At 38.9% G+C, this 17,537-nt stretch overlaps 1 protein-coding gene across 3 annotated transcripts in view; it reads left to right on the top strand.

The window, feature by feature from the left end:
* The window catches only part of EMCN (endomucin), a 101,468-nt gene that overhangs the window by 28,578 nt on the left and 55,353 nt on the right, over nucleotides 1-17,537 (top strand). For all 3 annotated transcript variants that reach the window (XM_036340736.1, XM_036340718.1, XM_036340727.1), the window contains exon 2: nucleotides 8,903-9,025. In XM_036340736.1, the coding sequence (XP_036196629.1) occupies nucleotides 8,903-9,025 (123 nt within the window). The remainder of the gene's footprint in view (nucleotides 1-8,902; nucleotides 9,026-17,537) is intronic.

Here is a 17,537-nt window from a genome sequence, read left to right as displayed (position 1 = left end):
ACATTATCAGATTGCAAATGTATGTAGACATTTTTGTCCTTAAAAAATATGGAATTCCCTTCAGGGCTCAGATTTCTCCCAGGTAACAAGTTAATATTTCCACAAAGCCTTTGTGCAAAACTGCTAAAGTACAAGTCTCCTCTTGGTTTGGAGAAATGCAACATATACTTAATGTTTTCCCATAATCAGTATTTACATTATAATTAATCTTAGAGGTAATACAATCTTATAGTTGAAAAACATTGTTCAACAGCCACTTCTTGTAGAGAGGAAACTGAGGCTGAGCGTGATAAAGCGGCCCACTCAAAGTTACATAGTTAGCTCATGTCAGAATTGCCAGGTCTTTGTCTGTCTTCTACCTCCCATTGTGTCATTTCATGTCTGAGAGTCACTATTCTAAACTATCCTGATCTGCTGCTACAAGTGCCTAGTGAGACCATCCCCATTTCTGAAGAAATGCTGAGGAAAATGTAGTTAAGACTCAAGACTTCAAGTGGCTGCATTCTGAGTTCAGAGGAAAGCTGGAGGTGCCACTAGAGAGATCATGGGATTGCACTTTCCTGTATTATTGCCCCTAATTGAGTCCAGAGAAGGGACAGAGCAGCTGTTTCTTTCAGGATGAAGAGGGCCCCCAAATGGATCCCCTTCATGAAGTCATGAAATGGGCCCAAGGTATTTGCTTGTAAATATTGCTGGGGCGTACAAGGACTTGCAAAGCTTAAGCATCTTTTCTTTTTCTTCTTCTTTTTTTTTTTGGAAGAAGTGTTTGACCTGCAGAACCACAGTTCCTCTCTGGAGTCAGAGCATAGCATGGTGGGGGGGATCCTGGGACAATTGTCTAGGAGCCCAGGAGTATGGCCAGGTTGTTCCTTTTCCCTCTTACTCCCGCCCTTATAAATATTAAATATAACCTTTGCCTTTTTACATCTCACAGAGTCAAAACTCTTCCATCAAACTTGGTACATTAGACAAAAATCCTTTACCATAGAGTCCACAATTTTAAAACATCTCATTATGGAACATGATTTTTAAAGAATCACAATTATTTTGTGAAGGAAAAATAACTGCCTTGCCCCATAATTTCCAACCTAACACCTGGGTGAGGGGAGGCATTTGCCTGGTACACCTCCGTCCATTTGTCAGCAAAACACCTCAGATTTTCAGGTCCATTTTGCAGCTATTGTTGTTTTCTGTTTAAGCAACTCACCAATGCAATGTTGCCTTCCTGTGCTCCCCCGGAGGGGCCAGGTGGCTGCGACACCTGTGCACGCTCCGAGCCTGCTAAGCTTGGCGCTCCCTACACACCTCACAGATGGCTGGCAACCTGAAGATATTCCTGTATCGGGCACAGCTTTCTCCCACTGATCTGAGTATTTTCCTCCCTGTGAAAAATGAGATTTTCTTCTTTTTTCCACCTAGAAAATTTAAAGATTCTCAAAATTTTTGTCCCTGCTGCAGTGCGTTGTTAGCCTTAATTGAAAATGTACTACATATTTTAAATTCTTTTCTCAAGAGTTGACACGAACTCTGATGTTTTTATTGAAAATGGGATTTTTCCAATTTACCTCTCCCAAAAGATTCTGCTTATAGTGTCTAATATCAGTGTCCCCTTACAAGCCTTATATGATACAGCCTCTATTTTATTTGACCCTCTTGACTTTCCCTTCTACTTGAAGGTTCTTTCTTTTTTTCCCATGAGACATTTTTTCTTGTTGTCCTGAATTATTTGATTCTTCTTGAATCTCTTCATACAAGAAAATGATTTTGGTTGTTCTAGATTCATACAGAGACATCACCTTACTCTGATTTCACTTAATATTGTGTAGAACCAGCAATGTATATTATTAATTTATAGCACCATTTTATATGGCACCTTAGCATAATCTTATAATGTTTCATATATGTATGTATATATAATGTTTCATATATATATATATGTATATATATATATGTATATATATATATATATATATATGGCTCAAGTATCAAAATAAAATCTAAAACATATTTTACTTTTTGAAAATTAATTGAGCTAAATAATTTATTAGTTATACATTTTATAGAGGATTTATAAAGTTTTGGATTGATGCAAATAGAAGAAATCATTAAGGATGCATCCTCCCATAGTAATTGTGTTTTTTTGTTTCTTTTAATTGAGAAAAAACTAACTGCATTGTATTTGGTTAGCAGAGAACCAATGTGAACCTTTACTATGTTGAAAAGGATCTCATTAGCGTAAATGTGTGTTACTGTGAAACTGATCATCAAAGAGTTGGTGCCTTATCTTTCCTAAAGGCTCTGTTTTGGTGGAAATATGAAAAATGATGTCATATTTTATTTAATTAATCAATTTAAATATACTTTAATTTTATGCAGAAATTTGCCATATATTACATTTTTGGTTTTAAGTTTTTAATATGCATTTTAAATATATTTTTGATTGATTTCAGAGAGAGGAAGGGGGAGAGAGAGAGAGAGATAAACATCAATGATGAGAGAGAATCACTCAGTGGCTGTCTCCTGCATGCCCCGCACTGGGGATTGAGCCCATAACCCGGGCATGTGCCCTGACCAGGAATTGAACCTTGACCTCCTGGTTCATAGGTCAATGCTCAACTACAGAGCCACACAGAGCAGGCTTAATATACATTTTTAATGTGTGAGATAAAATTAAAATTTTCAACTTAAACTTCACTAATGATCATTTACTAACAAAGAAGATAAAAGGTACCCGTTGAGAAAGAATTATTATAATGATGATAACTACTGACAAGTTATGAAAATAATAACTCCTACTACTTATAATACCCTGATTTATGCATTGCTATCACATGCAAACTTAAGAGTGGATTCATATTCGTTATAAGCTCTGATACACATGAGGCTAAACATCAGAAAATCAAAACTAAACAGTTGGAAATTACTTTATTTCATGATAAAATCTATATAAAATTTCTGAGTGCCTGACAGTGTAATATAGGAGGTGGCATTGCACTATGATAATATCAGTTAGTGGAAATAATACATAAACTATTGAAATGTAGAATTGTCTATTTTTATCTGAATTTCTACAGATTGGTTGTCCTAGGTTAAAATTATATTACCTAATAATGGTACTTTGAGGGTTTATGAGACTATTTAGTAATTAGCATTTTAACATACTGTAATTACATATTTCTAAAGAAATAATTCTTCTATTTCCTTAAAGAATTTAATTCTTATAAAATGTTTGCTCATAGTTAAAACTGGCAAAGTAAATATTTTTTCAGAGATAGTTCAGGAGAAACTTCAACACTGCCTCCTTCAGGGGTGCATTTTACATGCCCATATCCTATATAATAAAACGCTAATATGCAAATTGACCCAACATTGGAACAACTGGTCGCTATGATGCTCACTAACCACCAGGCAGTAGATGCTCAGCCAGAAGCTGGGCTCACGGCTGGCAAGCGCAGTGGCAGTGGCCAGAGCCTCTCCCACCTCCTTGGCAGCACTAAGGACCCCTTGGGGGATGTCTGCCTGCCGGGTCCCGGACTGCAAGAGGACGCAGACTGGACTGAGTGACCCCACTCCCAGTGCATGAATGTCATGCACTGGGCCTCTAGTAGTAGAATGAGAAACAAACACAGAACTTTCTAAATTGCATAATAGAATGCTAAACTGGGAATCAGGGAAACAATTTTACTGGGGTGATAATCTTTTGAAACTACCTTAAACTCATATATTATCTAAGCCATAAAATGTAGAAATTGTATTACAGTCAGATAGCAAAAAGTTCTTGCCAGGTTTCAAGTTCTAGAAATCTAACTTAGTCATTTGGTGTTCGTGTTGACCTAGAAGAAGCAAGATCTGTTCTCTTTAGTAGTGGATTTCCAGTGGACTTTAGACATGGCCTTGGTAAGAGAACAGATAACTGGAGCAATAGCTGCTCATTACGAGGATAAATGAAATTCTAACATTTAGAGACTATTTGTGAGTTACCTAGAAAGATTAGGGTAGATGACTTGGTCATTTGAAAATATGATACTTGGTTTCCAGCCATAAGCTGAATTCTCAAAGACAAGATATGCAAGTTCACAGGGAAGATCCCATATGGCAGTGATGGCGAACCTTTTGAGCTCAGCGTGTCAGCATTTTGAAAAACCCTAACCTAACTCTGGTGCCATGTCACATATAGAAATTTTTTGATATTTGAAACCATAGTAAAACAAAGATTTATATTTTTGATATTTATTTTATATATTTAAATGCCATTTAACAAGGAAAAATTAACCAAAAAAATGAGTTCGCGTGTCACCTCTGACACACGTGTCATAGGTTCGCCATCACTGCCATATGGTGTTATATATGAACACGCGGGAATTCTCTATCTTGAACTTCAGAGAATGAAAGACTATTTAGGATCTATATAAATAGATCCTTAGCATAAATCTATCATATAATTTCTACAATTAAAGTAATTATTTGATTAAAATCCCAACAATACTTTGTCCTTTCATAGCACAGGAAACTAGTGTCATGGTGTCCCTGTGCTCCCTCAGTCTGGGTGTATGGCCATAGGATGGAATCAGGACAAAATGCCATCTGTTTCTCTTACAACTTCCCAGGAGCAACACTATCTGACTTGGCACAAGCAAAGTCATTGGCATAAGCAAAGCACAGGTCTTGTTAAATTTATCTTCAATCGCCTTGGAGCTAAGCAAAGGGAACATGCTACTTCACCATGTCCTATGAAGAGAAAATACTTCAGAATAAACCATTTTCTTACATAGTTTCTGATGACATCAAATCAAGCCTAGAATAAACTTTAGACAATAAATACAGTACAATTATAACTGCTCCTTGCATCATGGCCAATAAAACCTTCAACAGTAGTAGTTAATGGGAATAATTCTTATCCACTATACAATAAAAAAAAGTTTCTATTTGCTGATTTTTAAGCTGAATTCATCTCTATTTTTTATTTTTCAAATGTAGTTTTAGCGGATTAGAAATTTCTTTTAAAGCAATAAGTCTAATATGTGTGTGTATGTATGTGTACATGAAAGAATGAATGTTTGTTATTTTTAAGGAAAAAAATGGTGAATTATTTTATCTGTTTTCTCATTCTAGATACATAAAGGCAAAATACTGTCTAGTCATTTCCTCCCTTTTACTATCACAGGCAAAGAGCAGGTGGAGTTGGGGTATGTGGCTTTGCAGAGAGCCACCTTCCCACAGCAAGACGTGTGGTGGTGAATGGTGTCTTCTCTGAAGTTCAGGCTGTCTGAATTAACATTTCGACTGTACTACTCCCCCCTGTGTAATGTGGGCAAGCTGCTTAGCCTCTTTGAGATTCAGGGCCCTAATGGGTAAAACAATGCTCATAACGGTATGAGCACTGCACTGCCTTTGTTAGGATTAAATGAGATAATCTGCAGAAAGAGCTCACATTGAACCTAGCTCGCCTGGTTCACTCAATACTTTTAGGAATTGTCAGTCCTTGCCAAAAGAGGACATACTCTCTGTTGAACAATCTGAAGAACTAATAAATAGATATGTTAATTATGAGTATTAATGGAGTAAGGAAATCAGTGGCCAAATGTGTGGAAGGATGCTGAGGGAGAAAAGTCTTACAGTACAGCTCTATCTTACCTCACCAGTGGTTAGAAATATGCCTCCTTGTAATTTGTCTCAAGTCATTTCATGGGCGGGAACTCGTTGATCTCACCTGCTGACTTCAGGAGGGCAGAGGACATTGCTAACATAAAAATGGGGACATTCAGTTCCACTGGTGTCTTCTCATTCTCGGCCACACCATTTCCTCGTCATTTTTTCTACAGGACAATTTATGTTTGCTCATTTTCCAAAACTCCCTACTGACTTATTGATAATGTCCCAAGTCCCTGGCTTGATGTTCAAGATTCTCTAAAATCTGGCTTCCAGAATTTTACCAAACATCCACCTATCCTTTCATAGGATATTACAATCCAGCCAAAAAGAACTGTTTGAAGTCTTCTCAATTACTTCTCAGTTCCCCACTCCAGACCTATGCTCATGTCCTCTCCTCTTCCTGTATGGAAACACTCTTAAAACTCCAGCTCTATGTCAATTCTCAAAGGAAGCATTCCTTGCGCATTCGGGGTGGTCATCTTTTATCTTATAATCCCTTGCCCAGTATTTTGTAGAGCACCTTTCAAATGTTTAGCTGGAATCACAGTAAGGAATATGTTTTGCATGGCACATATTTCACTTAAATTTACACACACATACATGCACCAAAACAAAAGCTTCATGAAGTTATTTGCAATATCATTCTAATATTGTCTCTTTTCTCTTTCATTTGGCAAAAGCTCTGACTATAATCCACTAAGCAGATTTTGTTGTTTTTTAACTAAATTTATTGGGCGACATTGGAAAATAAAATTATATAGGATTCAAGTGTATAATTCTAGGATACATCATCAGTATAATTGTGTACTCACCACTCAAAGCTGAGTGTATGGGGATAGAAGGAGATATGACTTCAAATGCAACAGGTTATATACTAGTCTTTAAATGCATCATAACCTGCACTTTGGAAAACACTGTTCTACATAAAAAAATATCCTTTATCATTTATTATGTATAAGCATCACATTCCTTACAGTTTTGAAAGCTACTCAAGGATGATACCATGTGGTACATTATAGAATATTTTACTGTATTGAAGCATGCTTTTCATATTTGTTACTGTTTGTGGAAGAAAAAAGGTAGGAAAGAAAGAAAGGAAGGAAGGAAGGGTAAGAGAAGAAGAGAGAGGGAGGGAAGATATAAGAAAAATATCTCTAGAGATGTTGATTATACTCAGAAATTAAGATTGTTACTATTTTGGAAGTCAACAGATGGGAATCACTGAAGTTATTTCAAGAAAAAAATTCCAGTGGTATGTGCTTCCTTGAATAACTTCGTCAACCTTAATTTACACTTGGAAATTAGTGTCTCATCATGGACTACAGGAGAAAAAGAAAGATAGCGAGAACAAATAGACTAAGCGAGAAGATAACCTCATTTATGCTATGTTCCTTCTCCCTGATGAATATTGTGGGAAGGAGAGGGGTGACACCAAAGGTGTGAAGTATATCTCCAGAGGTGAAAAAAGCTTTTGACTTGATTTCCATAAGCCTGTGAAAAAGCAGTTCTGTCATTTTGGTATGTGCTGAACACAACTAGTATATGCTGAATACATCAAGCAATTTCTGTGTACTTGGCTGTCAATAAAGTTGGTGCTAAGTGCTAACATTTCCAAGCGCTCAAAAATATAAAGCAGCGATTTCCAACGGATGTGCCACAAGAATTTTTAACACATGCAACACCTGACTAGTAAGTCAGGGCCACTGACCTCTTGTCCCTTAGATTGTCAAATGAAAAAACAGACTACAGCCAACACAATAGCCACCGAGGTGAATGAATCAAAATCACGCCTACTATTTTTGTCAAATTGGCAAAAAATTCTATAATATATTTTTTGATGAGCCGCAAAATTTTAGTAATTATTTATCTGTGGTATGAGATGAAAAAGTTTGAAAATCACTGCTATAAAGTGAAATAGGAAATACACCCATGTCATGGCATCTGAAATATTACTTTTCACTGACATGAAAAATTATTGGTATTTTCCAGATTCAAAAGAGGAAAAATTTTTAAGTTAAGTTTATTTTTATTCATTATAACTGAAGAAGTTAGCACATTATATTTTAATGTAATAAAAGTTATAATTGATGAGTTTATGTATACATTTTAAAGGATTAAAACAATTATTTTAGTACAGCGAAAAATAACGTTTGAACTTTACTGTTTTTGAAATGTAAAAGGCATAATTATAATACGTAGGCTACATATCTTATTTTTTAATTAAAAAAACTTTTAAAATTATGGTTGTCATTCAATATTTAAAAGAGGAAAATTTGGGATGAAATTTAAATTTGAAAACTTATACTAGTGACATACATTTACTGAAATGACATAGCAGTGGGATTTGAATATAAGTCTTCGTTATTCAAAATCCATCTTCTTAACTAAATGCTATACTCTATACTCCACTGACTATACATACACCATAAAAATAATGCCTTCTATGGACATGAATACTTTTTCCAAGTATGTAGACATTTGTTTGTTGCTTTTTGATCTTCAACCCAACAGTCAGTGTACAGAGGCAAAATAGCAATATAGAGGATCAAAAAGCTTATACAAATGCTAATAAATTATAATAATATTATGTGAAACAAATATTTTATAAATCATGCAGAATTAACTCCTACATCAATTTGAAAAATTATTAATATTTTAATGGGACTTCTAAGAATTATTATTAAAATATTGAGTTTTTATTGCCAAAAAATGAATTATTAACAGTAAATATGTAATATAGATCACAATTGCCTTCATTTCTGTGCCCTTGGTTGTTATAATTTAGAGAAGTAAAACATTTAAAAATGCAGATTTATAGTAACTCAATGGCCAAAAATGTAGGCATGTTGCAAAATTGAAAATATTAGTAAAATATCCACTACCCAGAGAGTGTCTAATTATTTCATCTGACATTAGTTTAATTGATTTGAAATATTGTTAAATTTTAAATGTACACATATATTCCTCACTAGTTTTATCAGATACTATTTTGTTTCAGACACACAGACTGCTCATGCCAGCCATCTTGAAAATTCACACCATTGGTGAGAAGCAGATGGGATTGTGAATGAATACTGCTCAGGGCTGACTTAATAACAATTAGAAACTTAATTTCAAATTCATACCCTACTGGCTGTGTTAGCAACGTATACATAGAGTTCATTTTATTTAAATATAATAGTCTGTTGATTGGCAAAATAAATGTAAATTTTAATGCAACCACTTTGACACAATTTACTTTTTTTTTCAGATACAACCATTCCTCAATTAAAATCATCAACAATTTCTGCAGCAAAAACACCTGTACTGTCACCAGTCACAACAACATCACTAAATCTTGTTACACAATCAACAGTTGGAACATCTCCCAAAGGTAAGATAAATACTTAGAGTGAAATATATTCTAACTTTAACAAATAAAATTAGTAGCACCTTTGTAATTTAATCACAGGGAAATAATTTAAGACCTTGTACCTGTTGATATGAAGTTCTGTGCTAGTTTACTATTTATAAACTCATGTTATTTTGGACTGAATACAGAACCCTGCAATCTCGGTGGGATTCTTTGATAATGTCCCCTTAGATCACTTCCTGTTTGAGACTTATCCTATTGTGAAAGTTAAATACACAAAGTTTATTCTTAAAAAGGAATGAAATTATCACTTCCTAAATCATAAAAATATCTTTCTAAATATTGCAGTTCTCCACTTAAACAGCAGAGTTGACTGTATTAATAACAAGCTGATTTTGTTAGTTATATTGGGCTGATAAAAGCTTCAATTTGCAGGTGTCAGTAGCAATGTCAACATTATTGTGTTTTATGCTCTAAGTATAAAGGGGATTACCTTACCATCAATGAAAAGTAAAAGGAGATATTATGATCATTCAATTTAAAACTCAAGAGGTTATCAGTCCAATGAATACTGAATTTTCATAAATGAGGCAGATCATTCAGGTCCAATAACCAATGGAGAGAGAAAAAAAATTATTTGTTGACTACCTGTGGGCAGAAAACCTGGTAGAATGCTAAATTCACAGAGATACCTGAAAATCATACATCCAGATGAATGGATGACTAAAATTCCCTCAGCTACCTTTCTTATCCCTCTATTCTTCATTCACCTTTCAGTCTAATGCCAAGCTTAAACACAAGCTTAAACACATGAGGACCGATGAGGGGTGGTTCACTGGGCCTGAATGGTTTGAGGATTCTCAGAGTAAAATGGAATAAATACACTCCACTAGAGGCCCGATGCAGGAAATTCATGCAAGAGTGGGCCTTTGGGGGGCTGCCTAGATCCCTCCCTCGCAGCCATGGTGGCTGCAGTCCCGGCTTAATCTGGAAGGATATCCAGTCTAATTAGCATATTATACTTTTATTATTAAAGATTATCTCTGAAATGTTTAATTTTAAGGTGAAACCTTAAACTCCTAGAACTTCTCTACCAAACCAGGAGAAAGTATACAATGAGGGCATCTCTCTCTCTCTCCCTGTCTCTGTCTCTGTCTCTCTCTCTCTCTCTCTCTCTCTCTCTCTCTCTCTCTTTCTATCTCTATCTTTATCTCTTTCAGTTTTTCTAACTGACACCTTGGTATAAATAAGTACTGACTTAACATGCAGGCCCAAAAGGTTGAACTTTCTCAGTTTTTGTGTTAACTACTTGGAACTTACTTTTTTCAATAGGAAGAGTCTTAACCCTGCCTACAATGAGCTATGGTGAATAACATTGTCCAAATAATAACACAAATCCTAACCACTATGTAAATGACCATGAAAAGGCAGAGGTGGAGGTTAGTTCAGTGAAGGAATTCAGACTGAACTGTCATTTGTGATACCAGGAATGCATCTCATGCTTTTTATTGGAACAGAAACTCTATATCTACTCATGTAAAGCATAACTGAGAGACATGTTTAGTGACTTTACAGTTGGGAGCTCCTGTAAAGGGACAGTGAAGCCCCCTTCTCTGAAGCAAATGAATAGAACACTGAGATTGATGTAAACACACACACACACACACACACACACACACACACACACACAGACACACACTCCTCCTCATTCCTTTCCATGGCACATTTACTTCTTCATAGTATCCAGTTAACAAACGTTAAATTCTAGTCTGTTCTTCAAAAGTTCTCCAGAAGGGCTTTAAATTATTGAAATTCTATTGTAAAAATTGTAATAAGCTAGAGAAGCTTTTGTTTTTGTTGTTTTTATTATAAAAATGTTCAGATGAACTCAAAAGTAGAGTACTGTAAATAATATCCATATGCCCATCTCCCAGTCAATAATTATCAAGATTTTACCAAACTTCTTCATTTTTTTCTCTTTCCTTCCTTCTTCCTTTCCTCCTTTTTCCCCTCCCTCTTTCCCTTCCTTCTTTCTTTTTCTTTCTCTTCTCTCTTTTTGTGTTTTATTTTGTTGTAAAGTATTTGGAAGGGAATCCAGACTTTATGTCATTTTACCTCTACAAACTAAATGTGCATCTCAAAAAATATGGACAATTACCCTGGACAGGTGGCTCAGTTGGTTGAAGCTTAATCTGTATAGAAAATTGTCATGGATTCAATCCCTAGTCAGGGCACATATGGGAAGCAACCAACCAATGTTTCTCTCTCACATTGATATTTTTCTCCCTTCCTCTCTCAAAAATCAATAAAAACATATCCTTGAGTGAGGATATATATATATGTGTGTGTGTGTGTGTGTGTGTGTGTGTATCTATATATATATATATATAGATATAGATATAGATATAGATATAGATATAGATATATAGATATATATACACAGGCCCGGTGCACAAAAATTTGTGCACTCGGGGGAGGGAGGATCCCTCAGCCTGGCCTGTGCCCTCTCACAGTCTGGGACCCCTCGGGGGATGACCACCTGCTGGCTTAGGCCTGCTCCCAGGGGGATTGGGCCTAACCTGGCAATCAGACATCCCTCTGGCAGCCCGGCAGCCCTAGGGGGATGTCCACTTGCCAGCAGGGAGCAGACCTAAGCTGAAGTCGGACATCCTTAGCGCTGCTGAGGAAGCAGGAGAGGCTCCCACCACCACTGCTGTACTGGCAGCCATCAGCCTGGCTTGTGGCTGAGCAGAGCTCCCCCCTGTGAGAGCGCACTGACCACCAGAGGGTAGCTCCTGCATTGAGCGTCTGCCCCCTGGTGGTCAGTGTGTGTCATAGTGACCAGTCATTCCCAGTCTTTCTGCTGTTAGGGTCAGTTTGCATATTACCCTTTTACTATATAGGATAGAGGCCTGGTGCATGGGTGGGGGCCGGCTGGTTTGCCCTGAAGGGTGTCCCGGATCAGGGTGGGGGTCCTGGCCAGCCTGGATGAGGGGCTGATGGCTCTTTTCAAGCTGGCCACACCCCTTTTAGGGTGGGGGGTCCCCACTGGGGTGCCTGGCCAGTCTGGGTAAGGGACTGAGGGCCATTTTCAGGCTGGCCAGCGACTGAATCTCCCAGCCTCTCCTTTTGTTCTTTTTTTTTTTTTTAATTCTAGCATTTATTTACCTTCTATAATTGAAACTTTGTTGCCGTCACTGGAGCTGAGAGCCGGGCTCCTGCTCGCTCCAGCTCTGAGGCCACGGCCTACTGAAAGCAGGTATCTGGGGTTTGTTTAGCTTCTATAATTAAAACTTTGTTGCTTTCGGAGCTCAGAGCCGGTCCGTGGCAGGCGGGGAACCATGCCTTCCTCCATCACCGGAGCAAGCAAGCCTCCTGCTCGCTTCAGCTGCATGGCTGCCAGCCGCCATCTTGGTTGGGTTAATTTGCATATCTCGTTGATTAGCCAATGGGAGGCATAGCAAAGGTACAGTCAATTACCATGTTTGTCTATTATTAGATAGGAAATATATACAATTTATTTTAAAGCTACAATGTCATTATAAAATCTCTCAAATTAAGAATTTCTTAGAATCATATAATATTTGTTTAGAAGTGTTTTAAGGGTTTTAGTAACCATTACTATAGCAGTGAAGAGGGATTAGGGGAAGGAAAGAGTCCATTCTGGGATCTCTCAGGAATGCAGCTGAGAGAGTGACGGTGGAAGGTGGATGAAGAAGGAAAGGCAGGCCCTGATGGGCATGATCTACTCCGATGCAGTATGAGAAACGAAAAGTCTGGCTTGGTGGTCGGGATGTTTGGGGCCATCAGGCAGCTGGGGGGGTATGATGCCTAAAGGAAAATGAGTGGAGAAGGAAGACAGAGAAAGGGAAGGAGAGAGAAACATCTATTTTTATTTATTTTTATGTTTTTAGAGAGAGAGAAAGGAAAAGAGGGAGAGAGGAATGGTGAGAGAGAGAAACAGACATTCATACATTCATTGGTTGATTCTTGTGTGTCCTGATCAGGGATGGAGCCCACAACCTGGTGTATTGGGACAAGGCCCCAACCAAGGGAGCTACCCAGACGGACTTAGACGTTTTCTTAACTTCAGACCTGTGAGGGGATTTACATATTAGGGAGTTTTATACAGTGTCTCATCCTCCAAAATAACTATCTTTAGATTATACAGTAATATCACAAAAGGTATATCTGTAGTGAAGTGATTCCATATTCCCCTCTTCCTCATGGCCAACATGGTAATTTTAGCAGTAATAAAAGTGTTTAACAACAACAAAAAAAAAAACAAGCAAAAAGCATGCCATTGAGGAGTTTCTTTATTTCCATTGTAAGGCTTCCCAATCAGATTTTTTTGTTTAGAGATCAAAGACACTTGATTTAAAAGTGCTCAGGTGCCTTCTAAAGCATGTACATTTTATTTCTCCAGAAAATGGCAGAAATGTTATCAGAAAAATGGAAAATGTGCAACAAGGGCATTCTTACAGCTATGGCAGAGGTGATGGATGGAACTTGGCCTGGAGCAGAGCTTGCTCTCAGAGATCTACCCCATTAGAGAGCAAGGACTTGCTCTCTTCCTAGATGTATATCAAGTGCACCACCCTTTTGTTCAAAGGCCAATGGCCAGAGTTAAAAATCAACATTTGGCAGGCACTGAAAACCATTATTATAAAAAGAACTTCTACGATACAAAAATAAACCTGAAATTTCATTCTTAAATTGTAATTATTTTCCAGCTTGATTTTTGAAACATTTAATAGTCAATTTTTTAATGAGCTGAGTTATAATGAAGAAATAAAAATTTCTCAGCCCTGATACTGAACATTTTTTATGCTAAGTGGATGTTCAGTTTCAACTGAGGTCAGTAGAGGAGCCAGATACTTTGGCCATCTCTTCCATATGGAGTACCAGCTGTGGTGATGCTTAAGATGTACTGCCTTTCTAGAAATGGACTAACATGCATCTATAAAGAACAGACTTTTAGAAGGCATTTTTATAATTTTTTTGTATTATTAATGGGAAGAAAATGGGTTTGGGTACCTCTTTTTCCATATTTTTTTCTTTTATCCATCGTCTTTATATTCCTTAAGTTTGAACTGAATATGAATCACCTGAGATAGCTTTATACATGATCTCTTATGCTTTCCTTCTTACAGAATTCCTAAGTGGTAAAGTTGACATTTTGCTTTTAGTTTATTTTCACAAAATATGAAATGTTTACAAGTTGACATTTTCTGGAAACCCTTGTGTCCTGTGAATGGAATTAAATACAGTTCTAAAAGGTTGTTTTGGAAAATGTTATAAATGATAGTTTACTAAATAATTTTACAAATAGAAGTGTTCTCTGATTTAATCTTTTATAAACATCTGTTGACTCAAAATTATATTATATCCCTAAACATATATAGCTATAATACCCTCTTAATGTTCACATTAAATTCAGTCTATTTCTTTTATTGACCACTTTAAAGTACTTAATCATTGTTTTGCACATAAAATTAACAGAAATAACAATTCTCATTAGTACTTACATTTTTAAAATTTATCTTAATTGTTGGAAGTATTAAAGATGTTCCCTTTTCTCCCTCATTGACCCCTTCCATCCCATCCTCAACCCACTCCCACTATTGTCTGTGCCCTTGGGTTATGAATATATGCATATAAGTTTTTGGTTAATCTCTTTCCTCCCACCCACCTTCCTTAATTTTGCAATCATAAAGATGCACTTACACTTCAGAATGTTAACATGTTTAGCACATAGAACTGTACTATAAGTTATATGTAGAATTCTTATCTACATTTGAAAGGGCATTATTATACATTAATGAAAAATCTAAAATAAATTATATAATGTGTATGTTATAGATATTTTATACTGATAAAATATGATGATCATCAGAATGATCATAAGATCACTGTTCAGAAATGCACATCTATTTGGCTCTTCAGTTTTCCAAAGACCAAGACTGAAAATGAACCCAAATATAAGATTTGAGTTAAATACTTTAGCCAATGTTCAACTTCATTACATCTCTTTTCTCTCTAACAAACATGAATTCAAGATATGTATTTAAAAAAATGGGTCAAGGGCTTCAGAAACTCAAAGATTATATAAATTTGACATTTTCTCTATTTATATCATCAGTAGGGGCCCAGTGCATGAATTTGTGCACCTTGAAAGGAACTGTGGGCTGCAAGGCTGTGGTGGGCACAGGGGTGGGTCTTAGCCCATCCTCCAGGCCCCGCCCAGCCCCTCCCACCGCAGTCCTCAGTTCCCTCTCTGCTGACAGCCCTGCTCACACCTGCTAATGGCACAGAGTGATTGGGGCAGGTACCAGCAGCAGGTGCGAGCGGCAGCTGCTGTGCTGCCCCGATCACCCCTCAGGAGCAGGGGTAAGGGGAGAAGCCCTGAGGGACTATCAGAGCCGGCAGGCGCTGCTCACACCTGCTGACAGAACCAAGTGACCAGGGCCAATGCTTGGCACAGGCAGTGGGTGCAAGCAGTGACTCCAGCACTAGCAGCAGGTGCGAGCACCAGGCAGGAATGCAGTGAGCAGGAGCAAAGAATTTTCAGTAATCACCAGAGACTTGCCCTTGTGACAGCAACTGGTGCCCCTGCTCCACCATCCTACCACAGCCAACTCCCTCCATGTTCCATGCCTGCCCCCTGGTGGTCAGTGCACATAATAGCAACTGGTTTTTCGGTTGTTCAGTTGTTCCACCATTCGGTCTATTTTCATATAAGAGTTTTATATATATAGACTAGAGGAATGGTGCATGAAATCGTGCTTGGGGGGGAGGGTCTGGCCGCCCGGCCCTGATGGGGACCCATTGGGCTGGGCCGGTCGGGGAGGGAGGGGCTGCAGGCAGTTGGCCAGCTTGCTCATGCCCCAATCAGGGTGTTGGGGGTCGGTTGGGGCCCAGGCTGGCTGGGGATGGGGTATGATCAGGGCCTGGATCAGGCTGGTTGGCTGCCAGAGTGCACATCATAGCCATTGGTCATTCTGGTCGTTTCACCATTCTGGTCTCTGGGCTTTTATATATATACTAGAAGCCTGGTGCACAAAAATTTGTGCACTCAGCGGGGAGAGGGGGTCCCTCAGCCCGGCCTGTGCCCTCTCACAGTCTGGGACCCCTCGGGAGATAACGACCTGCTGGCTTAGGCCTGCTCCCGGGTGGCAGAGGGCAGACCTAATCCCTAGGTGCAGCCCCTGGTCAGGCTCAGAGCATGGCCGATTGGGGAGTTGGGGCGCCGTCCCCTGTCACACACAGAGCAGGGCGGATCAGGGGGTTGGGGCGCCGCAGGCTGTCACACTCAAGGCAGGGCCAATGGGGAGTTTATGGCTCTACCCCGTCACACACAGAGCAGGGCCCGTGGGGGGGGGGGGGTTGGGGTGCCCCACCCTGTCACACACAGAGCCACAGGGCGATCAGGGGGTTGGGGAGCTCCCCCCTATCAGGCACAGAGCAGGGCTGATCAGGGGGTTGGGGAGCCTTCCCCTGTCACAAACAGAGCAGGGAGGATAGGGAGGTTGTGGCCCCACCCCCAGTCACACACAGAGCCGCAGGGCGACCAGGGGGTTTGGGCGCTGCTCCCTGTCATGCTGATCCCGGTGCTGGGAGGCCTCTTGGCTCTGCTGATCCGGTGCTGGGAGGCATATTACCCTTTTACTATAGAGGATAGAGGCCTGGTGCATGGGTGGGGGCCTTCTGGTTTGCCCTGAAGGGTGTCCTGGATCAGGGTGGGGGTCCCCACCAGGGTGCCTGGCCAGCCTGGGTGAGGGGATGAGGGCTGTTTTCAGGCTGGCGGGTGACTGAAGCTCCCAACCGCTCCTTTTTTTCTTTTTTTTTTTTTATTCTGGGCCAGCTTTAGCTCTGAGGCTCGGCTGTTGAAAGCAGGTATCTGGTTTGTTTGGGTTCTATAATCGAAACACTGTTTCAACTCCAGCTCTGAGATCCCGGCTGGCTGAAAGCAGGTTTCTGGGGTTTTGTTTAGCTTCTATATTTGTAACAATGTTTCAAACTGCAAGTTCAGAGGCCGACAGCAGCAGGCGGGAATGTTAGAGTCCTCCATCACTGAAGCAAGCAAGCCTCATGTTTGCTTTAAGCTGCCTGGCTGCTGGCCACCATCTTGGCTGGCAGTTAATTTGCATATCACCCTGATTAGCCAATGCGAAGGGTAGCGGAGGCATGGCTAATTACCATGTTTCTCTTTTATTAGATAGGATATAGATTATATGTGTCCTGATTATTTCCTGTAATTATCTCTTGAATTTTCAAGCAATATACAAGCCATACACCAGTAAAACATAATGGTAAGGTGATTATAAAAATTCAATTCAGCCTGTTATTGGTACCAAGAATCTCAAGAGTAGGGATGAAGTGAAAACAAAGGCACCATGTCTGCCTAGTGGGGACACTTTATTTATATCATTACATCTCTTTACAATGTTAGCATCATGTGAGTGGGCAATATACCATCTCAAACCTAGCTTTTAGGAATAATGTTTTGTTCATTGGTGTCTTCTTTTAAAAT

This window comes from Myotis myotis, unplaced genomic scaffold (assembly GCF_014108235.1).
Source record: "Myotis myotis isolate mMyoMyo1 unplaced genomic scaffold, mMyoMyo1.p scaffold_m19_p_1, whole genome shotgun sequence".
NCBI classification, from domain to species: domain Eukaryota; kingdom Metazoa; phylum Chordata; class Mammalia; order Chiroptera; family Vespertilionidae; genus Myotis; species Myotis myotis.
The sequence above is the reverse complement of the archived record's forward strand: the minus strand, read 5'-3'. Positions and strand labels throughout refer to the sequence as shown.